Raw genomic sequence first — 26,133 nt, 5'->3', positions numbered from 1 at the left:
AAAACTTCTGTACTTGAAAGGACACTACCAAGAAAGTAAGAAGACAACCCACAGAATGGGAGAACATTTTTGCAAATCGTATATCTGATAAGGGACTTGGTTCCAGGATACATAGGGAGCTCTTACAACTCAACAATAATAAGACAAATTGCCCAATTTAAAATGAATAGACAGCCCCAGGTGCAGTGCCACATGCCTGTTGTCTCAGCTACTTGGGAGGCTGAGGTGAGAGGATCCCCGGAGCCCAGGAGTTTGAGACACAGCAGAACTCTGTCTCTTAAAAATGAAAAAAAGTTGGGTCGGGCACAGTGGCTCACGCCTGTAATCCCAACATTTTGAGAGGCTGAGGCGGGTGGATCACCTGAGGTCAGGAGTTCAAGACCAGCCTGGCCATCATGGCAAAACTCCATCTCTACTAAAAAATAAAAAAAATAAAAAATTAACCAGACATGGTGGCAGGTACCTGTAATCTCAGCTACTCAGGAGGCTGAGGCAGAGAACTGCTTAAACCTGGGAGGTAGAGGTGGCAGTGAGCCAAGATCACGCCACTGCACTCCAGCCTGGGCAACAGAGTGAGACTTCCATCTCAAAAAAAAAAAAAAAAAAGAAAAGAAAAAATTGGAGCCCGGCATGATGCTTGTAATCCCAGCAATCCACTTGAGTTACTTGGGAGGCTAAAGTGGAGAATCCTTTGAGCCTGGGAATTTGAGACCAGCCTGGACAACATAGCTGGACCCCATCTCAAAAAAAAAAAAAAACTGGAAGTTTCTCCAAAGAAGATATACATATGGTCAATAAGCACATGAAAAGATGCTTAATATCATTAGCCATCAGGGAAATGCAAATCAAAACAACATTAAAATATCACCTCACACCCAGTAGAATGGCTATAATCAAAACGACAGCAAAAAACAAGTTGGTGAGGATATAGAGAAATTGGAGCCTTTGTACACTGCCGATGGGAATGTAAATGGTGCAGCCATTCTGCAAAACAGTCTGGCAGTCCCTGAACATATTAAACAAAGAATTGCAATATGACCCAGCAATTCCACTGCTAGGTACATACCCAAAAGAAATAAAAACACATATCTACACAAAAACTTGCACATGAGTGCCATAGCAGCCTTGTTCATGATAGTCAAAAAATGGAAACAACCCAGATGTCTATCAATGGATGAATGGAAAAACAAAATATGGTAAATCCACATAATGGAGTACTAATACATGCTACAACATGGGTGAGCCTTGAAAGCCCTATGCTAAGTTAAAGGAGTCAGTCACAAAAGACCACATATTGCACAATTTGATGTATATGAAATGTCTAGAATAAGCAAATTTATGGAGACAAAAAGTAGACTAGTCTGGTTGCCTAGAGTTGTTGGAGCAGGATTGGGAGGAAATGGGAAAACGAGGAGTAACTTTTGACGGGTATGGGGTTCTTTTTGAGGTGATGATATAAATGTTCTAAAATTGTGGGGATATATCCAACACTGTGGATATACTATAAACCATTGAATTTTACTGTTAATTACGTGAACTATTTGGTATGTGAATTCTATCTCAATAAAGCTGCAACAAAATAATAATGACTACAAAGATTTTCAGCCATTAAATATTAAAATATTTAATAAAAGAGGCAAGTTTTAGGAGGGAGCTTAAGAACAGTACAACTCTGAAATCTGAGGAAAAAACTCTGAAGTCAGTTCATTTGTATTCTCCTTGGTTATGATAAATCAAAAAAGCCAATACAAAAGATAAGAATGAAATTAAAGAGAAGGGCTCTCCACTGCTGTTCTCTTCAGCTCAACATGGTGGCCTACAGGGTGACTGGCAGCCTCAGCCGCTTCTCTGCCTTCAGGATCCCCGGCTCCCGAGGTTATGTATGACGCAATTTTACAGGGTCCTCTGCTCTGCTGACCACAACCCATATTAACTATGGAGTCAAAGGGGATGTGGCAGTTATTTGAATTAACTCTCCGCATTCAAAGGTAAAAACACTGAATAAACAAACAGCTGCATTCAGAGTTCACAGAAGTTATGGATGAAATCTGGGCTAGTGATCAAATCAGAAGTGTCATCCTTATCTCATCAAAGCCAGGCTCCTTTATTGTAGGTGCTGATATTAACATGTTAGCCACTTGCAAGACCCCTCAAGAAGTAACACAGATATCACAAGAAGCACCAAGAACATTTGAGAAATTGAAAAGTCCACAAAGCCTGTTGTGACTGCCATCAGTGGATCCTGCCTGGGAGGAGGACTTGAGTTGGCCATTTTATGCCAATGCAGAATAGCAACAAAAAACAGAAAAACAGTATTAGGTGCTCCTGAAGTCTTGCTGGGGATCTTACCAGGAGTAGGAGGTGCACAAAGGCTGCCCAAAATGGTGGGTGTGCCTGCTGCTTTTGACATGATGCTGACTGATAGAAACATTCATGCAGACAGGGCAAAGAAAATGGGACTTGTTGACCAATTGGTGGAATCCCTGGGACCAGGACTAAAACTTCCAGAGGAACAGACAATCAAATACTCAGAAGAAGTTGCAATTACTTTTGCCAAAGGACTAGCTGATAAGATCTCTCCAAAGAGAGACAAGGGATTGGTGGAAAAATTGACAGTGTATGCCATAACTATTCCATTTGTCAGGCAGCAAATTTACAAAACAAGTGGAAGAAAACATGTGAAAGCAGACTAAAGGGCTTTATCCTGCACCTCTGAAAATAATTAATATGGTAAAGACTGGAATTGAGCAAGGAAGTGATGCTGGTTATCTCTCTGAATCTCAGAAATTTGGAGAGCTTGCAATGACCAAAGAATCAAAGGCCTTGATGGGACTCTACCATGGTCAGGTCCTGTGCAAGAAGAATACATCTGGAGCTCCACAGAAGGAAGTTAAGCATCTGGCTATTCTTGGTGCAGGGATGATGGAAGCAGGCATCACCCAAGTCTCCATGGATAAGGGGCTAAAGACTATACTTAAAGATGCCACACTCACTGGGCTAGGCCAAGGACAGCAACAACTGTTCAAAGGACTGACTGACAAAGTGAAGAAGAAAGCTCTAACATCATTTGAAAGGGATTCCATCTTCAGCAACTTGACTGGGCAGTTTGATTACCATGGTTTTAAAAAGACTGACATGGTGATGGACACTGTGTTTGAGGACCTTAGTTTTAAGCACAGAGTGCGAAAGGAAGCAGAAGCGGTGACTCTAGATCACTGTGTCTTTGCCAGTAACATATCTGCTCTCCCAATCAGTGAAATTACCGCTATCAGCAAAAGACCTGAGAAGGTGATTGGCAGGCACTACTTCTCTCCTGTGGACAAGAGGCAGCTGCGGGAGATGATCACAACCGAGAAGACGTCCAAAGACACCAGTGCCTCAGCTGTAGCGTCCATCTCAAGCAGGGGAAGGTCATCATTGTGGTTAAGGATGGACCTGGCTTCTATACCACCAGGTGTCTTGCACCCATGATGGCTGAAGTCATCCAAATCCTCCAGGAAGGAGTTGACCCGAAGAAGCTGGATTCCCTGACCACAAGCCTTGGCTTTCCTGTGGGTGCTGCCACACTGGTGGATGAAGTTGGTGTGGATGTAGCGAAACATGTGGCGAAAGATCTGGGCAAAGCCTTTGGGGAGCAGTCTGGAGGTGGAAACCCAGAACTGCTGACACAGATGGTGTCCAAGTCTGGGAAGAACTTTTCCACCTATCAGGAGGGTGTGAAGAGTAAGAATTTGAATTCTGACATGGACAGTATTTTAGCAAGTCTGAAGTTGCCTCCTAAGTCTGAAGTCTCCTCAGATGAAGACATCCAGTTCCGCCTAGTGACAAGATTTGTGAGTGAGGCAGTCATGTGCCTGCAAGAGGGGACCTTGGCCACACCTGCAGAGGGAGACACTGGAACCATCTTTGGGCTTAGCTTCCCACCTTGTCTTGGAGGGCCTTTCCTCTTTGTGGATCTGTATGGCACCCAGAAGACAGTGGATGGGCTCAAGACATATGAAGCTGCTTATGGAAAAGAGTTCACCCCATGCCAGCTGCTAGCTGACCACACTAACAGCCCTAACAAGAAGTTTTACCAGTGAGCAGGCCTCATGCCTCACTCAGTCAGTGCACTAACCCCAGCTGCCGGCAGAGGTGGTTCTCCAACAGAGTGGCGTCTAGATTTATCAGAGTTACGAGAAGGAAGACAAACTCCAGCATTGGGTTTGTTCCCTCATTAAAGTGCCTTCAGCCAAGATCATCTCTCCCTCCTGGTGAAGTCTGACTGCGAATTAGAGTTTGCACTTCCTATTGGAAGGTGGAAGCCCCTGTGCTCATTGTATAAGCCCTGAGGCCTAGAGTGGCAGCCAAGAGCCATCTGGAGCCATCTCTCTGCCTGTTCTCCCAGGAAGCCAGGGTGGCCGGGGGTGGTGAGGGCAATTCTGCACCCAGCCAAACATATAACAATAAAAACCGAACTCTGTTAAAAAAAAAAAATGAATGAAATTAAAAACATGAATTACAAGAGGCTTTCAACATCCTCTTTTTATGTTGTTAGCAAGCCAGAAAACACATTCCCCATGGCATATGTTACAATTTAAATTTTGTTCAACAATCAAATCATTGTCACATTAATAGTGCTAGTAGGATTTTAGAGCTGGGGCCCCAGTGATTATCTATTCCAACTTCAAGATTTTACAAAAACAGACTGCTCTAACATTTTTCATACAACTCCACACAGCTTCCCCATCAGTGTACAGACGTTAATTTTTGCTTAACGTAATTCTAATAAACTGTTTTCTGGAACATGTGTTTCAGCCTCAAAAATATGATTTTTTAAAAAATTTCTTACACTATCTTTTCACATTTAGTTAACATGAGCCTTTCTTTGTTTCAATGAGAGGTGGTGATGCTTTCCTTTGTGATACACACATCATAAAACAGTTGCCTTCAGCTTTTGTTTTTTAATAGCTTGCTTACGTAAGTTTTACAGAGCTATGAAAGAATCAAACAGCAATCAAAATATTCTTCATAATCATCGTTAATTTCTAGTTGATTTCCAGTGTTAACTTTTTCAATCTGAGTTCAAAATTTGGTGTGCCTGCATTTTAGTTCAGGGCCAGATATTTCCCAGTGTTTGATTGTTTCAAATCCAGAAAAAGAGACGAAGAGTCTGGCATTTTACATTCCAGATTTCAAAACAACTATTTCCAAAGAAAAAATACCTTAAAATACTTTTTAAAAACAAAGGTAGTTTTCTCATTTCTGTTTTTCTACTTGCCACATTCTTCAGGTTTTCGTATTGACTCCTCTTCGGGGGAGAGTAAATCTTTTTGTGACATATTTGTCACAAAAAGTGTATATTTTAATTTACATGGTGCATTAGGCCATTTTTGCATTACCATAAAGAAATATCGGTGACTGAGTAATTTACAAAGAAAGGAAGTTTAATTGGCTCACAGTTCTGCAGGGTGTACAAGAACGATGCTGGCATCTACTCAGCTTCTGGGGAGGCCTCAGGGAGCTCTCACTTGTAGTAGAAGCTGGAGCATGCACATTACATGGAGAGAAAGGGAGTTAGGCGGGGGAGGTGCCACACACTTAATCAGATCCCGTGAGAACTCACACCAGGGGATGGCATCAAGTCATTCATGAGGAATCTGCCCCCATGATCCAAACACCTCCCGACAGGACCCATCTCCAACACTGGGAATTACATTTCAACATGAGATTTGGTCAGGAATAGATATCCAGACTATAGCACAAGGTGTCATGTAACAGGCCAGAATCACTAGAAAAACCAACATCCTTTAAGACTGAATTATGCATCTCAATAATTCTATGTAACTATAAGAATAATATAGGTTATAAATGGGACCAGTCATTTACAAAATTCATTCAAATATCTGAAGAGGTAAATGGTCATCTAAGCAAATACTGAGAGAATCAGGCTGAAAATGTTGGCCACTATTATTATCAGCATATTTTCCTTCTCTTTCACAAATAAATTGGTACAAAACAGTAGTGGCTTCTTGATCCATAAGGAAGCTTTATTACATCTTTATTAAATATATCTTTTTGATGGAAATATTTTACATCTTTCTGAAGAAAGAACTGACATAAAAATAAAATAATCTGTCCATTTATCCTTTCCTCTTCCCTAATTATCCTTTCCTCTTCATACCATTGTCACCACACCCTTCCAGGTCCTTATCAAATTACGCCAGTATTACTCTGTCAGCCTTTTGCCCAGCCTCCCAGCCCCTACTTTGAACACATCTGGCTTAATATTAAAATAACTAATTTTACTACAACACCACTTTCCACAGAATCATTCTACGCTTACAAGACTGCAGAAGCCCAGTAACCCACCATTGTGTCTAAATTCCTCTGTCCAGCTTTCAGGGCCTCATATATTATGGTATCACCCAATCTTTCCAAAAGTATTTCATGTTCCCTCACACATAAACCCTCCTCCACTCAGGAAGGCAGATGTTCCACAAGACAAGAAATAATGGGAGGAGAATACGGTTTGGGAAATAATAATAATTTCTCTTATTCATTAAGTGTACGTTGTGTGCCATGAATTGTGCCCAGCACATTACATATGCTATTTCGTTTTACCCACACATAAACCTTACGTGACAGGTTTCATGATTTTACAGAGTAGAAGCTGAGCCACACGGAGACTTTCTTCTTTAAGGCCGTTAAGCTATTAAATGGCAGAGCCGGCAGCCTTATGTCTCACTCCAATGATCAAGTTCTTGTCCACATGTTGAGTAGCACTTATAGTAAAGGTGTACTAGGCAGGTGGATGTGCAAATCTGAAGCTCAGTGGGGAGAAACAAGGGTTATATTTTTCCATCACTGGCTTCTAGGTAACTGCACCTGTTGTTATGAGTGAGCTTGTCTACAGAAAAGGTGTGTAACGAAGAGAAGAAACCAAGAACAGAACTCTAAACAGTGGCACCACTTTCAGGGTGGACAGAAGAGAAGGCCCCAGAGAAGACTGAGAAGGTGTCAGGAGAACCAGAAGAGTTAACCAGTAGAAATCAAAGAAGTGGGGTTTCAAGTCACAATAAAGGGGAGTAGTCAGCTGTATAAAGAAAAAAAAAAATCAAATAAGGTCAAGTAAGATAAAGATTGAAAACTGCTCATTAGAACTGGTGGTGAAGAGCTGGGATAACTCATAACTTATCATCCAAACCAGGACAGTTTTGAGGGTGAAAGAGGGTTCTATTAACAAATACCGCAGGAACACTGAATATGGCGGAAACCAAGACATAAGGTCACCCTATTAAGAAGTCAGTAGTGGCCCTTTGTGAGAACCATATGAAGAGAGTAATGCAGTGACCGCCACAATGATGTGAGTTCAGGAATGAATGTGTGTTGAAAATAGTATGTAATCTTTCAAAAAACTTAGTTTATTCCTTCTTTACTCCCACTGCTTCACTTGACTAGCCTTTAGAAAAAGAAAGACTTGGTGTGATGAATGGGTGAGAGAAAAGGTGAGTGTTAGAGGTGAAACTGCCCTTTACTTACTCCTTATCCATTTGTTTGACTTCTTCCTCTTGACTCCACTGAAACTACTTCCCCAAATGTCCCCAGTGACTTCCAACCAGTGCTGGGAGTGAGTGACCTTTACTGTATCCTCTGCTTCATTAACTTCCACAGCATTTGGCATCATCATATGCCCCCAGTCCTATCTTGAGACTACAGCTCCGAATCATACGTACTGTCTCTCTTTCTCTGACTACATCTCTCTGCTCTCTTTTGCTCATTTAATCTTAAAAATGTTGGTGTATTCAAATTTCTGCCTCATACACTTTCTCTCCATCTCTCTGCTCTCTTCTTGCTCATTTAATCTTAAAAATGTTGGTGTGTTCTAAGTTTCTGCCTGATACACTTTCTCTCCTTGTCTATTCTCCCTCCCTCAGTTATCTCATCCATAATCACCATTTTCACCCTCACCAGTCATGCAAATGACACCTAAATCTTTTTCTCTGTCCTCAAATTCTGCCATGAAATGATTTTCATTTCAAACTGATGACCATATCTCTCTCTCCAGGTAGTGGGGCCACACCTCCCTAAATATGTCAAAAGCATACAATATCCTTTTCTTAAATTAGCAGCTCACAAATGGTCTATTTCTATTAACTCCCGAAAAAATGAAGTCTAAATCCTCAGCCTAGTATTTAAGGATATTCATGATATGACCAAAGACTACTTGTAAAGATTTTGCTTCCTCTACATGTACAGCAAGGTCTAAGCACAAAGTGCTCTGTTATTATCCTCTGAACATTACCTTGGAACCCACTCTTAGAGAGGCTGGGATTATAACACCAATGAATGCTACTGTTTCTCCTAGAATTCTCTTCTCTCCTCTACACTGGTCAAGATTAAGCTAATCAGAAATCTTGGTGAGCATCCTTATTAAATGTGTCCTCCATTCTTCAGCCTCAAATTTTGCTTTGTATTACTCTTAAGGTACTTGTCATTTTCTGTCTTATCATAACATGTGCATGTGTCTTATCCTCCCTAGTATACTGGGAACTCCTTTAAAAGAGGATATGTGACCAGGCACAGTGGTTCATGCCTGGTAATCCCAGCACTTTGGGAGGCCAAGGCATGTGGATCACCTGAGGTCAAGAGTTCGAGACCAGCCTGGCCAACATGGTGAAACCCTGTCTCTATTAAAAATACAAAAATTAGCTGGGTGTGGTGGCACGCACCTGTAACCCGAGCTACTCAGGAGGCTGAGGCAGGGGAATCGCTGGAACTTGGGAGGTGGAGGTTGCAGTGAACTGAGATCGTGCCACTGCACTCCAGCCTGGGTGAAAGAGTGAGACTCTTTCTCAAAAAAAAAAAAAAAAAAGAGGGTATGTCTTTTCGCAGATGTACAACAGGTATTTACCGTTTAGAATCGATAGTTATAATTAGTAGAATAGATGCATTTGACATCTTAATACATCTTACTTGAAAATCCATTGTTTTTATCACCCTCAAAAGTAAAAGAAAAACTGACAGCTATTTATGCTCTGACACATTAAACATCCTCAGTAATCATTATTTTAAAACTATATCTCTGGTTTATGAACATATAATTAGACAGAACAGTTTATCAAGTAGATTAATTTTTTTTTTTTTTTTTTTTTTTTTTGAGATGGAGTCTCGCTCTGTCGCCCAGGCTGGAGTGCAGTGGCCGGATCTCAGCTCACTGCAAGCTCCGCCTCCCGGGTTCACGCCATTCTCCTGCCTCAGCCTCCCGAGCAGCTGGGACTACAGGCGCCCACCACCACGCCCGGCTAGTTTTTTGTATTTTTTAGTAGAGACGGGGTTTCGCTGTGTTAGCCAGGATGGTCTCGATCTCCTGACCTCGTGATCCGCCCGTCTCGGCCTCCCAAAGTGCTGGGATTACAGGGTAGATTAATTTTTAGGCACATCAAGATTAATATGATCATTTAGTAGAGTATATTTAGGCAATTAATTTTTATAATATAAGTAAGTACAACAGCAAAACCCTTTAATGCCTACTGTCAAAGCCTAGAATTGTGAATTAATTGATTATAATAGGTTGTGATTTGAAGTGGAACTTCTTAGTCCTTGATTGATTAAACCAAGTAATGCCTGCAAAACCTATTTTTAACACCTCAGTGTATATCACCTGCTGTTCTTTGTTTAACACAACTGTACCTTTAAATACAGCTAATGCCAGATGGTCTCCTCAATAAAAAACAGCAGGAGGCAACATATTAATGCCACTCAACAAGCAAGTCTGCAGACAGCCAGCCAATGAAATCAGTCTTCAGTTGCTAAGCCCTTCTGTCACCATGGCAACACCTACTTCAGAAAAAATATTGGATTTTCAAGTCAAGTGAGCCACCCACCTTAAAATTCCAGATCCTCCAAGCTATGATCACCAGATACTTTAGTTAAAATAACTGCTTAGATTTTTTCCATTGACCTAAAATCAGGGCTATCTTGAAAAGCCATTTGCCTTTCCATTTTTAAATGTTTATTTACTCTCAGTTTCTAACTTTCCTCATTTTCTAGATAAACATACTCCATTTAAATGTGTGTAGGCATATGTGTACATATGCACATTTGTATACATGTACCTATATGTATATATGTATTTATACATACATATATACATACAGGTGTATATGTGTGTGTATATATATGTGTGTGTGTATATGCGCACACACACACACACACACACACATGCACCTGTAGGCTAATAGTCCTAAATATAAATACAAATCTTAACATCTCAGAAAACTGTCACTGGTACATGCTCTTATCAATCTTTTACTAATATTACATCTGATGTAAATAAGCAATTAATAAAATAAGTTTATGTATTAATTAGAATAATTAATTAATTGAGATCAGAATAATATTCTTTTTGTTACCAGCCTCTAAATTATTTAGTATGAATGTTCAAGATAACATTAAAACCTTAGTGGGGGGGTTGTTTTTTTTTTTTTGAGAAATGGGGACTTGCTGTGTCACTCAGGCTATGTACAGTGGTGCAATCATAGCCCACTGTAGCCTCCAACTCCTGGGTTCAAGCAATCCTCCCACCTCAGCCTCTGGAGGAGCCAGGACTATAGGCATGCATCACCATGCCCAGCTAATTTTTCTTTTTTTTTTTTTTTCTGGTAGAGATGGGATCTTGCTATGTCACCCAGACTGGTCTCAAACTTCTGGCCTCAAGCAGTCCTCCCACGTTGGCCTCCAAAAGTGCTGAAATTTCAAGCATGAGCCACTATGCCTGGCCAAAAGCTTGTTTTTAATACAGCTCCATTTTTAAGTGGAAATGATTATTTGTCCTGTAAAAGGAAGATAATCCTGTTTTATCTGATGAAAATGCAGAGAATCTAAAATAATATTTGGAAATACATTGTATAATCAAGATAAGATGGTAGAAAGGATGCTTACTTTGAAAGCGTGGAAAGAGAGTATTTAAGAACATGGCTGCAGCTTCCACTCAAGTCACATGGTAAGAAGGAACATTTCCCCAAAAAAAGGAAAAGAGAAGCTAATATCAGAAGGGAGGAAGACAAAAGAAATAGGTGTCTAATATACGGAACTGTGTATTTATTTAAGAATGTAGCTATATATACATATATATTCTAACCTTGGTTTTGCCACTTACAAACCTGTGATGTTAAACAAATCACTTAATCTCTCTGGGCCTCAGTTTCCTAATTTATAGAATGGGGATAATTATAGTACCAAGCCCACAAGGGATATGTGGGCAAGTTGTGCCTTTAAACATCACTTGGCATATATCAAGCATTATTTAAGTGTGAGCAATAATATAAAGTAAGTTCATATTCTCTCCACCACATTTAAACATTTTTTCTTGGCCTTTCTATTTCATCTTTAAGCTTTATTTTCTAACTTTCTCTGTGTTTTGATGCTTTTTGTTTTCAGTTGGCTTCACTTTCTTATTTTTATTTTATTTTAATTTTATTATTTGTGGAGACAAGGTCTCATTCTATCACCCAGGCTGGAGTTCAGTGATGTGATCACCAGTCACTGCAGCCTCAACCTCCTGGGCTCAAGCCAATCCTCTCACCTCAGCCTCCTGAGTAGCTGGGACTACAGGAGCATACCACCACACCTGGCTAATATTTTGTAATTTTTTTTTTCTTTTTTTTTGGTGGAGACAGGGTCTCACCATGTTGCTCAGGCTGGTCTCAAGTGAATCTGAGTGGTCTCAAACTCTCCAGCTCAAGTGATTGATCTGCCTCAGCCTCCCAAAGTGCTGGGATTACAGGCGTGAGCCACCACACCCAGCCTTCTTCTTTAATCTTAAATATTATATTTCTATTTTATTCTTTTTAATAATCTCCATTTTTTTTTTTTTTTTTTGAGACAGAGTGTGGCTCTGTTGCTCAGGCTGGAGTGCAGTGGCACAATTTCATCTCACTGCAACCTCCATCTCCCGGGTTCAAGTGATTCTCCTGCCTCAGCCTCCAGAGTAGCTGGGATTACAGGTGCCCACCATCACACCCTGCTAATTTTTGTATTTTAGTAGAGATGGGGTTTCACCATGTTGGCCAGGCTGGTCTCAGACTCCTGGTCTTGAGTTCCTGGTCTCAAGTGATCTGCCTGCCTTGGCCTTCCAAAGTGCTGGGATTACAGGTGTGAGCCACCATGACCAGCCTATCTTAACTTCTTACCTGATATTTCCAACATTTGAGGCTCACTTCTTTAGATCTATCTCAAAGTCAAGTTGTGGGAGTTACACAGAGACAAAGAGAGCATGGAGGGTCATACCAACAGTCGTTACAGCACCCAGTAAATTCCCTAGCCCCGTTAAAGATGACTCCAGGAACAAATTCAGGAATATGATATAACATATTTCCCAGGGACCACAGACTCATTGTGCGAAGAGCAAATCTGATTATCTAAAAAGTATTCTTAAACGGAAACTTTGCTATATCTTAGATTTCAAAACACACATACCATTTTTCCTTTAGAGGAGGGAGAAAAAAAAAAGAGGGTAGGGATAGCAAATGAAACTTCTTTAGGACAACTCCTTTTTGTGACAGAAAAAAAGTTGCAGTGGTCTTAGAATAACTGATTGGATGAAAGGCAATCTAGTTTTTGTTTACTTAAGAGAAGGGAGAACTCCTCTTAATATCAGAATTAGCCCAGTCCATACAGGTGACATTAGGTTCACAAACCTTTCACGACAAGTGTTTTGGGGGGTTTTTTGTAATTCTACTTCTGAAATGCTTTGGGCATCTACATGTTATGCATGTGCCCAGTGAGCATTCTCTGAGGGTTAAGAATCATTTCCCAACTATCCTGTACAATTCTCTACATGTGAATTATCATGTAATACCTTTGAACTACACATAATGCACGGAATTTATGATTTCAAGTTTGATCCCATGCGATTTAATTTCTAAGCAGAATACATATTTAACAGAAGGCAAGAAAGAAAATGAAATGTGATTCACAATTTTTTCATCATAATCCATTTATATAAGATAACTTGGAAAAGAATCTTTAAGTCATTTTTATTAGTCTGTCAAAGAAATGGCTGCTAATAAAACTGCCCAATCAAACCATTACCAGTACAGTCCATTGACCCTTGGCATAGGTAGAACTTGCTTTCCATCCTTTCTTCCTAATCTCTTACTTAACTAGGCTCTGGACTCCCACTCTCATTAACACCCAAAGGTTAGCTCTATGCACAGGTCAAATGTCAAATGGAGAATTAAAGCAATTGTCTGAATAATTCAGATTTAATACTTTCACCAGAAATATTATTACAATCAAAATAAATTTCACCCCAAATTAACCATGAAATTGTCTCCAGTCTTTTCGTTGCATTATTAGCCCATTTCCTGCTCATATTCAACACACCCTTTCACACAAACATCAGCCAGAAGACTTCGGAATATTTTGCTTGCTAATATCCTGACTATAAATTACCATCAGAATTCATCAACTAATCATTTTGGTAGAGTTTCTCATAGGACAAAAATCAAAACAAAAAAAGTCATTCATACGTATATCATATGTTCTTAAATTCAGTAATGCATACCACTCTTTCCTGTCCAATCATTTAAGGAGGCTCTTCATTCCAGATATAGTTCCTTTATATGTTTCTTCTTTTTAATAAAGGCTGTTCATTAAACATGCAATACATTATCAATGACTCTTATTTTAATATGTTTCATAAAACTTTCACAAATATGGAAATAAAGTCCTTTGAGAAATTGTGTGATGAGTGTGGGTTTGGAAAACATTCTCAACAAATATGTGATCTCCTTCAGCACAAATAACATTTTTCACATTAAAAAAAAATTTTTAGGCTTTGCAGACGCTGCCGCCGAGGAAATTCTTGTACTACTAGCCATGGTCAACCCTACCGTGTTCTTCGACATTGCCATGGATGGCGAGCCCTTGGGCCGCGTCTCCTTCGAGCTGTTTGCAGACAAGGTTCCAAAGACAGCAGAAAATTTTCGTGCTCTGAGCACTGGAGAGAAAAGATTTGGTTATAAGGGTTCCTGCTTTCACAGAATTATTCCAGGGTTTATGTGTCAGGGTGGTGACTTCACACGCCATAATGGCACTGGTGGCAAGTCCATCTATGGGGAGAAATTTGAAGATGAGAACTTCATCCTAAAGCATACAGGTCCTGGCATCTTGTCCATGGCAAATGCTGGACCCAACACAAATGGTTCCCAGTTTTTCATCTGCACTGCCAAGACTGAGTGGTTGGATGGCAAGCATGTCAAAGTGAAAGAAGGCATGAATATTGCGGAGGCCACGGAGCGCTTTAGGTCCAGGAATGGCAAGACCAGCAAGAAGATCACCATTGCTGACTGTGGACAACTCGAATAAGTTTGACTTGTGTTTTATCTTAACCACCAGACCATTCCTTCTGTAGCTCAGGAGAGCACCCCTCCACCCCATTTGCTCTCAGTATCCTAGAATCTTTGTGCTCTAGCTGCAGTTCCCTTTGGGTTCCATGTTTTCCTTGTTCTCTCCCATGCCTAGCTGGATTGCAGAGTTAAGTTTATGATTATGAAATAAAAACTAAATAACAACAACAAAAAAAAATTTAATAGGGGCAGAGTCTTGCTATTTTGCCCAGGCTGGTCTCAAACTACTGGGCCCAAGCAATCCTGCCCTCTCAATCACATTAAAATTTAATGCAGACATATGAACAGATCAACACGAGTATGATTTTTTAGAAGGAAACCTCACCCAATTTTAGTTATTTATATTATTCAGCCTCAACGTCCAGCGACACAACACATGATTCATTCTGTGTGGTGCACATAACCGAGGGTTGCCCTTGCACACCACAGCACCCTTCCCAGAGGCCCACTCCCAATTATCATATTCTCTTAGGACCGGGATTCCTAAATGTCAGTCACGTGGGAGATGCCAGCCTTAAATTCAAAAAATTACTTGAATCTATTCGCAGAAGCACTGTGGTATAGTAGGTATCTGATTCATAATTGTATTGTAACTTACATGGAACAGTCCTTCCTTGGGCCATCTTGGATTTTACCACTCCCTAACTCAAAGCAAGATTAAGCACTTCACCCCATCTCCCAAAGTAATTTACTCCACGAATCATTATGGAGCACTGTAGATCTGCTGATGTCCCCATCCATTATTTCTGTTTCCCCAAAGTTTCTCTTGAGCCACCAGCCCTTAAGTCTTTCTCTTCTCTCTCTCTGAGTCTCTACACACCCTCTGAATAGGTCCCTCTCTTTCTTATCTAGTTTAGGTCCTCAGCCTTCCTGAAGGCCCAGCCCTCCAAAAAGTTTATCAGAGCAGTCTTCCAACAAAAGCTTGTTTCTTCCTAGAGACTGGATTCTACTGCCAAGAAAAATAACATTTTCTGTATGTACTTACAGTGTGCTGGCGTGATTTATTCAATGTTTTCCTGATTTTTTGCCACCCTAGGCCCTGTTCATCCACCTCTGGCACACCCATACCCATCTACAGCACACAGGTCAAGAAGCTCTGCTCTAAGGATTTGAAAACATGCTGATAAGTTACATTCCAGTAACGCCCTTACAGACTTCGGTTCACATTAACAGCTCATGACCCTCCATGACCAGTAAGAAATAGTTACGTTTATTTCTCCATCTGTGGACGTTGCTATGGGAAATGCTTTAAGAAGAGTGTCCAACTGTGTATCAGAAAATGAGTTCCAAGCCTCCTGGGCTTCAGAACCTTGGGCAGGTTTTTTAATCTCTCTCTGAAGCTCAACTTAATCATCTATAAAATGAGAGTGCTCCTTCTAGCTAGGAAAAAACTATAATTGTAATGTTTCACAATTCTATGGAACACTAATGAAGATTGGGTTTAACATCAGGAGTAATTCAAAATAAATTTACCCTAATCAAAAACCTATAATTGGAAAAATTAGTTAAATACTAAATATTTCTGCAAAGTGAATTTCTCTCCCCAAAGCATCTGACAAACTGCATGATCATTATTCAAGTGTTAGACAAATGCAGCTGGATGAATGCTCTAAAACAGCTGCCAAACCATGGAGAAAATCTATGGGCTGAATTCTCCTTCAATAACTCAGACGACATTGCTTTTTTTGTTCTTGTTCTTATTTTTGTGGGTTTTTACAAAACATAGTTTTTGAATTACATAGCCAAAACAGAACACTAATTGAGCTATACTTAATTGCTGGAAATCAGCCTAACAAGATCAAAATTACATAGCATCTTTATACTCCATGGCTTACTAGAGAGTGCTCAATATAGCTACCTAGGGAGGAAAAGTATCAGTAATCAATTGTTGCTAAGTACAGTATAATCTAGTATATGCTTAATATGCTTCTACTTATATACTATATAACTGTATTATATGTTTGTTTATGTATATTATTTATATATGTGATATATTATAACAGACTATATATGTGCCAGATAATTATGTTCCATTAACATGGAAAATTTTCATCTAGAGAAAATTTTCATTTTAGAGAATGCAGTTTTGGGAGTGTTGTCCTTTGAGGCTGATTTCCCTCGTTAAGACATTAAAACTATTTGGGATGGAGCTTATACTAGGATAAGCTCCGTTATATTAAATATAAATATAAAATATTTATAATATTTCATTATCTATTTATAATATCATTACAATAGTATAATATTTATACTATAGTAATGGAATAATGGAATATAAATAAAATATGTAAGTATAAACTCCATTATATATATACATATGTAATATATTTAATATAATATATATTGTAATATATCTGTATATATGTATATATGTGTATAATATGATATATTATATCATATATTATATGATATATGATATTATATCTGTATAATATATAATATATAATATACAGATATCATATATTGTAAATATATAATTTTGTATTATAAATATATGATATATTATATATTTTATATAATATATAATACATTGTATATATAATATATAATATTTACAATATATATTATACATTATATTTATATATACATACTATCATATGTAAATGTACAAATATATTATATACTTATATATACACTATATATTAGTATATATAATTAGCATATATACTAGTATATGGAATAATGGTATATATACTTAGTATATATACTATATTTATTAGTATATTAGTATATGCTACATCCCAAATAGTTTTACCATCTTGATGAGGGAAATCAGCCCCAAAGGAGGGCACCCCCAAAACTGCATTCTCTAAACAAAAATTTTCTGTAGATGAAAATTTCACATGTTAATGGAACATAATTATCTGGCACAATGTATCTTGAATGCTTATATGTCACCACATTCAGAACAATGAAGAAAAAGACACAAGAAGTGTGAATGATTTACTAGCTTAGAATAAAGTCCTCTCTTTGTCTTTCCATATCTTATGCATCTTTTAAGTCCTGCTCAAATCCCCACCTCCTTCTGAAAGCCCTCCATTGCAGACCACTCTCTTATAACTCCCTGAAGAATTAGAGTCAGTACCTTCGTACCAAGTACTTGGTAAAATGCTGTTGTTTCTTGCTCCCTTTTGAAATATCTCTTCAATTTGCAGAATGTCACTCACATAGGAGGCACTTAGTTATTACTGTTAAATAAGTACAGTTGTGTTAGAAATATAATAACACATAAAGAAATGAAAGATGCAGTATTTCGTTTACAGCTCTCTACTACTCAGAGTTTGATTTCCAAATGTGACCTGGTTTGAAAGCATTTCTACCTGGAATTTCCAAATGCCTGGTGAATGAATGAATGTCTTTATTTTTTCTCGGTGACCTGTCCAATTAGGATGATTTATACTGCAAGTTGTTAGTAGGGCCTTTTTGATAATAAAGGATTCTTACTACCTTGGTCTGAGGGGCTGAGAACATTATGGAAAATATAACGTATTCTACGAATGAGAGCCTTCTTGGCCTTTTGGAAATGTTGGCAGAAGTATGAATGTTTTCCTTATACTACTGTCTTTATGGAGTCCATGAATGCATTACCTTTGTCCAATGAATTTTTGAAAAAATATTAACAAGTCTCAATCTTCTGTACATTCATTTAAGAAACGCATTCTCATTGATTCACTTTCCCCGTACAGAGGTCACAGAATTATAGTATCCAATGAATGCAGCTTCAATGTTAAAATAGTAACAGCAACAAGAATAAGAATTTTAAAACTTTTCAGGAAAAATACCTCGTACTGAATTGATATCCCTGAAAATTAGGTGTAATTTTTTAAGATATAGTTTGTGCAAATTGAAATAGACTCAAAGGAGAAGGGAAAATGTTTGTTAAAATAGCATAAGGTGCCCTCACTCCCATCTATCCAGTAATCTGAATCTCCTATTTAAAAAAAGCATACTCAGAAGTCTAGAACAACAGAAAAGGATCTCAAAAATATTAAAAATATCACATAGTTCATGTTTTTCACTGCTGGAGAGAAATCTAGAGTTGTCCTCAACATACAACCTAACAATTTAGACACACGAGTAAAATGAATATACTCTTTTAATGAAGTTTCTCATGTTCACTCCATAGTTAACTAGTGGAGAGGAAATTAGAAATTGAAATAGTTTTGACAAGTACAGTAAAAATGTGTGTTACTCATACATATGAAAATATAAAAACGCTACTAATCCCAATGCTACACTGACCAGTGGAATACTGAAACTAGCCCATTATGGACATTGGGGAGACCATTCTAAGTATTTAATAACATTCAACCCAGAAGTTATTCTAATTTGAAGAAGGCTAATTTGAGGAAAGCTTATAGAATTCTTCCTATGCATTAACACATAGAAGCATTTTTATCAAGTATTTTGCACATGTTCAACACCTCTAAAGTTCTCTGCAGCTCATGCATTTGGAATCAAGAAATAGCAGCAAAAATTCTTCCAGAGGAGGAAGCCTCCCTATTTTAAGTACTGAGTCTGACCCATTGTATGGAGAAATTAATGTTAAATGCAAGAACAGAATGAGGACCTGCATCTCACTGAGAAGATTGAAGGCAACACAGAACCAGGGCTCAATATAGCAAAAACCAGAACAAGAAACACAACCGGCCTAGGGTGGAACATTAACAAAAGATCCAGTTGGTGACAAAATATACATGCCAAGCACTGTGGATACAATAATCTGCCAAAGATAGCCACCTCTCCTCAAGGTCACAGTTCTAGAAGGAAGGCAGAATTACGTATTGATACAACTATTTGCCTTGCAGGTTGAGAAGCAGGTGTGCTTGCATGCATGTTAATGGTTTGGCAAAGTGTGTATAACTAGATCTAACATGTGTCATTCATTCTGAAGTGTTCACTCACTCATCACTTTTAACAACACATTGAGAACCTACTATAGACCTGACAGATGCAGCAGATGGTCCACGCTGAAATGTGCGGTCACTATCTTGATTCCAGAAGATAGACAAGTTTGAAAATGGCTCCTTAAGAAAATGAGAAGACATTTCACTTTACAATTTGGCAACTGTGAAAATTAAGCTCTGACATTATAAAATATGTCCTAAATCTAATTGAAATTATAATTTTCACTAGATGTTTGGACTTGTTCATTTATTATGTTAGTGGCATTTAATAATATTTATTTGCCAAATACTTTTACAGAGTTTAATTTATAAATGGCCACTAAGTCACCTCAACCTTCTAACAGTTTTAGCATGTTTGGCTATGAAATTATTTCTCAAGGACTGTTCTCCAGGGAGAAAGACAACTCCAGCACAAGCAATACTTTAAGCCATGAAGTTGTAACCTGTCTCAGAAGGTATCTGGTTAGCATTCTGTTGAAAGCAAAGGCAAAGTCAGCCCAACTGTTTAAAAACCCAGAGAACAACAATAGCCCAAGAAAACTTCCAGAAAAAAGACATTCTTCAGAAATGATATTTTTACAAGAACCAACCACTCAGATTAAAGAAAAAACTCTCAATTCCTGAAAATAGCTATGAGTAGAAGTAAAAACAAGAAAAACAAGGGCTATTGTATAGATAGGAGTGAAGTCTATAAATATAAATAGTTAAACCAATTTGAAATTTAAAACAAAGATGACTTCTGCATTCACAATTATCTTGCCATCATCAAACCCTAGATAAAATCTATAAGTCTAGATAGTATTTTAGTCTATTTAGCTACACAGTATCATTCATTATATATCTATGTAATAGTATTCACATGAGATTTATCTATATATGTATTTTTATGGCTTTAGCATTTTCCCAAAACTGAATTTTACTCTTGAGAAAATACATGTAGCAGCTGATTTCTCTTTGTGTGAGCTGTATAAAGGTCTTGTTGATTTTGTGAAGTTAATGCAGTTTCCAAAAGTGCATTAACTTAATTCCCCTGATGCTGGTTATGTTGAAAATCTGGCTTAACATTTACTGAGTTCCCACAATGAATAAGACGGGTTTCCTCTAGTAAACTTAAAGAATAAAAATCTGTACTGAACAATGTCAAGATCTGAGACAAGTGAAAATGTTTCAGTAGGACTGTTGTACTTTAAAATCAGATGTCCAACACTGCACCTAAAACATAAAAAGGACAAAAAGTATTTCATTTTGCAAATGTCTTTAACGTTTTCAATAGTTTCCCCTACAGATATTGCCTTTGTGTTTGCTACATTAAGAATAGAATAGAGAAACCTTCAACCCCTGCATCATATGCAGCAGGCATTTTGCAGAATCAAGTAACGTATCCACTGGTTATACAGCATGCAATATAAGCTCAATGTGTGTGAAAGAGTGAATCCAAAGCAAATAATGAAATAACACATTTCAAGAAATACAATGGCGTTGCCTCCAAAGGGTGACCAGCAGGTAAAGTAAAATGGCAAGGACATAGTAGGTGTTCATTAAATACTACCTAAATTACATTAAAATTATTAGTTCTATTTTAAAAGGCCTATATTTTCATCTTGGAAAGTTAATTTCAGTGTGGAATGACACACAGTAATATTTTACAATAGTTATGAAGAAAGGTTATTTTAGAAATTACCACTTGGCTAAAAAAAGGAAAAAGGGTAGTCAGGACATGGGTCAGGAAGGTGACAATGCAATCTTTATATTGAAGTTTCACTACGCTAAACTCAAGGCTAAAGGTTATGATTGTGCACACTTTGCGCAGAGTTCTAGAAATGACCTATTTATTGGAGAAACATTGCACAATGGCAGTGAATAGCAGCTGCATAGTGAAGGAAAGATTTTATGATTTTAAATACTTTCTCCTATATAGGAAGAGAAATTGGATAGGTCCAATCAGTCAGCATCACTTTGGGATCTGAACATATGAGGAGTTGCCTGCATTGAGCAAATAAATGCAATAATTGTTGTTCCTTCCAATTGCCTTGACATACATAACTACAGCAAGAAATTTTTTGGGGCCAGGAGCAATGGCTCATGCCTGTAATCCCAGCACTTTGGGAGGCCGAGGTGGGCAGATCACCTGAGGTCAGAAGTTCAAGACCAGCCTGACCAACACGGAGGTTTTTCGTTTTTTGTGTTTTGTTTTGAAACAGTCTGGCTCATGACCCAGACTGGAGTACAGTGGTGCGATCTCAGCTCACCACAACCTCCACCTCCAGGTTCAAGCGATTCTCCTGTCTCAGCCTCCTGAGTAGCTGGGATTACAGGATGTGCCACCACAGCTGGCTAATTTTTGTATTTTTAATAGAGATGGGGTTTCACCATATTGGTCAGGCTGGTATCAAACTCCTGACCTCATGATCCTCCTGCCTTGGCCTCCCAAAGTGCTGGGATTACAGGTGTGAGACACCATGCCCGGCCAGCAAGAGGTTTTTTGGTAACCTGAATTTAAAAGTTATATTCAGGCTTATTTAGAAAATAAACAATTTGCATCCATTTTTAAAATAATCAGCCTTTGTTTGAAATGAAATGTCTTCAAATGAGAGGATTCTTTTTATTATAGAACTATGATGTTTAGCAATGAATTTGATAGAAAACAGATTTCTGTAGAAAACAAAATATTTACCAGTAGTGGAAAGTTGTTCCATGGTGTATCATCATAAGTAATTCATTTATCTTTAAGAGCCATCTCTTTAATACTCCACACGTGCCACCCTACCCTTCAAAGATTACTCATCTGGGGACAGTTAAAGAGGTGAGTAAATCATTTGAAAATCATAAAAGACACTAGTAACACGAACAGGCTCTTCTCTTGGGCCATGTTTTATTAGAAAGAGCTGGCAGTTAGATCACTTACAAAACACCATATGCTGAATGCTCAAAAAAAGAGAAACCTTCCTTCTCGGAGCAACGGACTCATGGCAATCCCAGTAATTAATGAGAAGGGAAGAAAAGGGCAAATTTAAACATGTTTCAAATTTAAGTTCATTTGAACCATCACCTAGCTCAGATAAACCTCCTCCTCTTGGCATTTCAGAGTGCACAATTTGAATACCATTTCACGAGTAAAAGGAAAATGAAAACCTGGAGATGCATATCTTCTGTGTTAAAAACAAGCACACAGTTCTTAGTTTGCAACACTCGGGTCTCATGCAGAGTTTTTAAAGGTCAAAATTTTACTAAATAAATGCTTACCAATTATTTTAAAATGTTTATTTAACACTTAAAAAGCAGTTTAACTTTCTAAAATGTCTGAAGACTCTTCTCTTCCAAAAGGAAGAGAGCCCCTTACTAATCCAGTTACATGAGACAACAAACACAGCAAGTTCAGCACTGAAACTTGAAAAGACATGTAATTCACGTTGGTGTATTTCTCCATTATGCAAAACTGGATTCAGCGCACACAAAAAATAAGCATATGCAAAAGAGAAGTACCATCTCTATCCTTTCTTGTTATCACACTTCTGGCATGCTAATATGCATGATGTCAACATCGACCAACATGGCTTTGTTTTATGATATGCGTTTTTGCCTATTTGAGAAACTTCATTTATTCAAAAATATTCACTGAGTGGCCACTATGTCCCAAGCATAATACTAGACATTTGGGATGAAAAAATATATATATAAACAAAATACAATCCCAGAGCACAAGAAGCTACAGGAGCTATAGGAGTTTCTTGTAGTCCGGGATTGTATTTCGTCTATATATTTATCCCATGTAGACCAACAATGGAAAATGCCATAATGAGGTAATAATCATTGTTGCCACATATTGAATTAAGAACTTTATATTTACCACCTCATTTAATCATCACATTATTGTCATTTCATAGGTGACGAATTTGGGAGATAGAGAGAAGTTAATTGACTTGCCCAGGGACACTCAGCTAAAAATAAGAAGCCTCGGGATTTGAGCTCAAGTTCCCTGACATCAAAGTCCACACTGTAATTCTTTACATGACAGCTCTCCAAAGAAATATGGAAGCATAAAGAAAGAGCCCCAGCAGGGGTAAGAAAGTTAGGGAGTGGGGAGAAAGGAGGTTTCAAAGAGCTTTTGCTTCTGCTGAAACTGTAAAAGACTAAGTTAGTCAGGACCTGAGCAGTTTCATCATAAATTCTTTAGGAAAATAGGTCGGATTGCCAATGAAAATGTTGATATTGCCCTAGATTTATTTGGCTACCTAAAGAAACAACCATAAAGACATTCTCAAATACTGTCGCACGCTTTGTTCCTATTGAGTGACGCTTGCTTGATTCAAGCTTGCTTGATGATTATTGTTCATCATCATGTCAAACTGAAGAAAAGCAAGAATGTCCCACATTTTAAAATTGATAAAAGGCAAACAGGCAGGGTGTAGTGGCTCACACCTGTAGTCCCAGCTATTCAGGAGGGTGAGAAGGGAGACACCTTGAGCCCTAGAGTTCAAGGCTGCAATGAGCCATGATCGTGCCACTTCACTCCAGCCTGGGTGACACAGCAAGACCCCATCTCCAAAAAAAAAAAGCAAACGTTTGTGAACAAAAAACAGTGAGAAGAGGGAAAAAGTCCTTCAGGGCTATCAACTAGGCCTGTGCAACAGCATCCTAAGAGGAAAGAATTTGGCAGGATTGGTGGAGGCAGATCTCACATGGCAATGCAGCCAAGAGTGCCTACTCTAAATGACCATAAAGGGCATGGAGCACAGTTTCCAGACCAACTGAAAGTAAAAAAAGAATATTTACAAATTAGCGTTTCTTCTTCATAACTAGATGTAAGCAGCTCCATGAAATGTATTTCTATATACTACACTACTTTGGCCTCATAGCGATCCTGTGAGTTCTGAGTTCTTAACGTATTCCCATTTCATACACAAGGAAAAGAGGTGAACAAAAGTTAAAAGCATGAAGCTATTTAACAATAAAAAAGAAGAATTGTGAGGCATTTGTGTAACTTTAATCATTTTCATCAAAATGATTTGTCCTTTTCAGCTCCATGAGACAGGGAGAGAAAAAAGCAAACAAACAAAATTATTTCTCCTCTGCCTCATTGCCTCAGAATCATGCTCTGATTCTAAGCATAACTTAAAAGCCTACTCTACATAAACCACTATACTAGCTGTTTGTGGAGGAAAAAAATGGAAAACATATGTTCCCTACCCCTGAAGAGCTCCCTGGATGAGGCCCTCTGCTGAAGAATTGCCAAATGAATCATTTTTTTCTTTGTTCTACATCCAGTCTCACATGACAAATGAATCTTTAACACTATGATAAAGAATGATAATGGGCTAATGTTGTGTTTCTCATGCTAGTGTAACACTAGTTCCAAGATAGGCTGCCTTTTTTATTGTTGCTGTCATTGTTGTTGTTGTTGTTATTTTGTTTCTGAGATAGGGTCTCTGTCGCCCAGGCTGGAGTGCAGTGGTATGATCATGGCTAACTGTAACCTCAAACTCCTGGGCTCAATGGCCCTCCCAAGCCTCCCAAGTAGCTGGGACTACAGGCAAATGCTACCATGCCCAGCTAATTCTATTTTTTTGTAGAGACAGGATCTCATGATGTTGCCTAGGCAGAACTCGAACTCCTAGCCTTAAGCATTCCTCCCGCCTCAACCAGGTGTGAGCCACCATACCAGGCCTCCTTTTTTTATAAAAAAAAAAAAAAGGGGAGAGAAGGAAATCCCATGGTAAAAGGCTGGCAAATCTTATATAGTATGCATCTACCTTGGAGATTTGAAACATACATTAGCCTATTAAGAGCTCTGTAAAGTCTTTCAATATACAAACCTGCTTATCTTTGTTTACATAATACCTATCAAACCATGCTGAATATATGTTCTATGAAATATACTTTGAGAAAAGCTGGGTTAATGTGTCACCCCTTACAAGAGCTATTTCGTATTTCTTAATAATATTTAGAAATAGGATTTCACCCTTATGGTAAGCCGGTAAGGGAGTTACTAGCAAATGAGTCATCTGCCACCTCTCAAATCGGTTGTCACAGAAAGCTGCCTCTTTTGTCTAAGCAAAGGCTATCATGTAGGGGCAAGCCCAGCTTGCCTTCTCTTCCATTAACCAATCACAAGTCAATCAAGAACATCACTTCTGGCAAAAGCTGTGTTGACTCATTCAGGTCTAAAAATAACTCTTGACCATGTGTGGTAGGTCTAGATTCTTCTCTAGGATCTAACATGTATCCTCACGAATTTTAAGGTGTTATTTAGTTGTAATCATTTGCCACTAATACATACTAATCTGCTATAAAGAGAGGCCAGACAAATAATAAAAACCCCCACTTCTCTTTTTCAAGTTGTGTGGAAACTTTGCCAGCATTAAACGTTCCATCACAATATTTGGCAAATGCATACTGGCATTTATACATTTTAAATTTTAACAGATTCAGAGAGGAATACGTCCAAAATAATCATTCCAGCCTTTGAGAAAGAAAAATCCTGCTCTAAAGAATGTTTTTGAGATAGCATTTTACCTATAAATCAGATTTACTTCCCAAAAGCAATCTTGAACTACATGTAGAAGAAACAGTGTTTTAAGCAAATTAATCTTAACTCATATTTAACTCTGGGTGGAGTGGTCTGGGAACCCAGAATCCATTACTTAGACTTAAGTTAACAAAGGTTTCTTTTATGAGTACTGTATTTCGATGATGGATATATATGCCTAGGAAGGCATATGTTTGGGTTGGAATACATGAGTCCTTAAGCATGGAAATAAGAAAAAATTATAAAATATAAGTAAAAGGAAAGAAAAATGGGAAAATGACCATGCCCAGCAGGTATGATATCTAAT

General features: G+C 38.2%; 2 protein-coding genes and 1 pseudogene across 3 annotated transcripts in view; 2 read left to right on the top strand and 1 right to left on the bottom strand.

Annotated features, from left to right (window-relative positions):
- Window positions 1-26,133, bottom strand: part of CPE (carboxypeptidase E) — a 122,057-nt gene that overhangs the window by 91,732 nt on the left and 4,192 nt on the right. The gene's annotated exons all lie outside the window — the stretch shown is intronic.
- LOC117086095 lies at window positions 1,809-4,082 on the top strand (annotated as a pseudogene). Its single transcript, XR_004438199.1, has one exon. The product of XR_004438199.1 is annotated as a trifunctional enzyme subunit alpha, mitochondrial-like (transcript).
- LOC117086099 (peptidyl-prolyl cis-trans isomerase A-like) lies at window positions 13,845-14,558 on the top strand. The gene has a single exon (XM_033215621.1). It carries the CDS (start codon window positions 13,864-13,866, stop codon window positions 14,350-14,352), a length of 489 nt encoding a protein of 162 aa, XP_033071512.1. The 5' UTR covers window positions 13,845-13,863; the 3' UTR covers window positions 14,353-14,558.

The sequence above is a fragment of the Trachypithecus francoisi genome, unplaced genomic scaffold (assembly GCF_009764315.1).
Source record: "Trachypithecus francoisi isolate TF-2019V2 unplaced genomic scaffold, Tfra_2.0 Lachesis_group1, whole genome shotgun sequence".
In the NCBI taxonomy this organism is placed as follows: domain Eukaryota; kingdom Metazoa; phylum Chordata; class Mammalia; order Primates; family Cercopithecidae; genus Trachypithecus; species Trachypithecus francoisi.
Note: the sequence above shows the minus strand (reverse complement) of the source record. Positions and strands in the feature narration are given on the sequence as shown.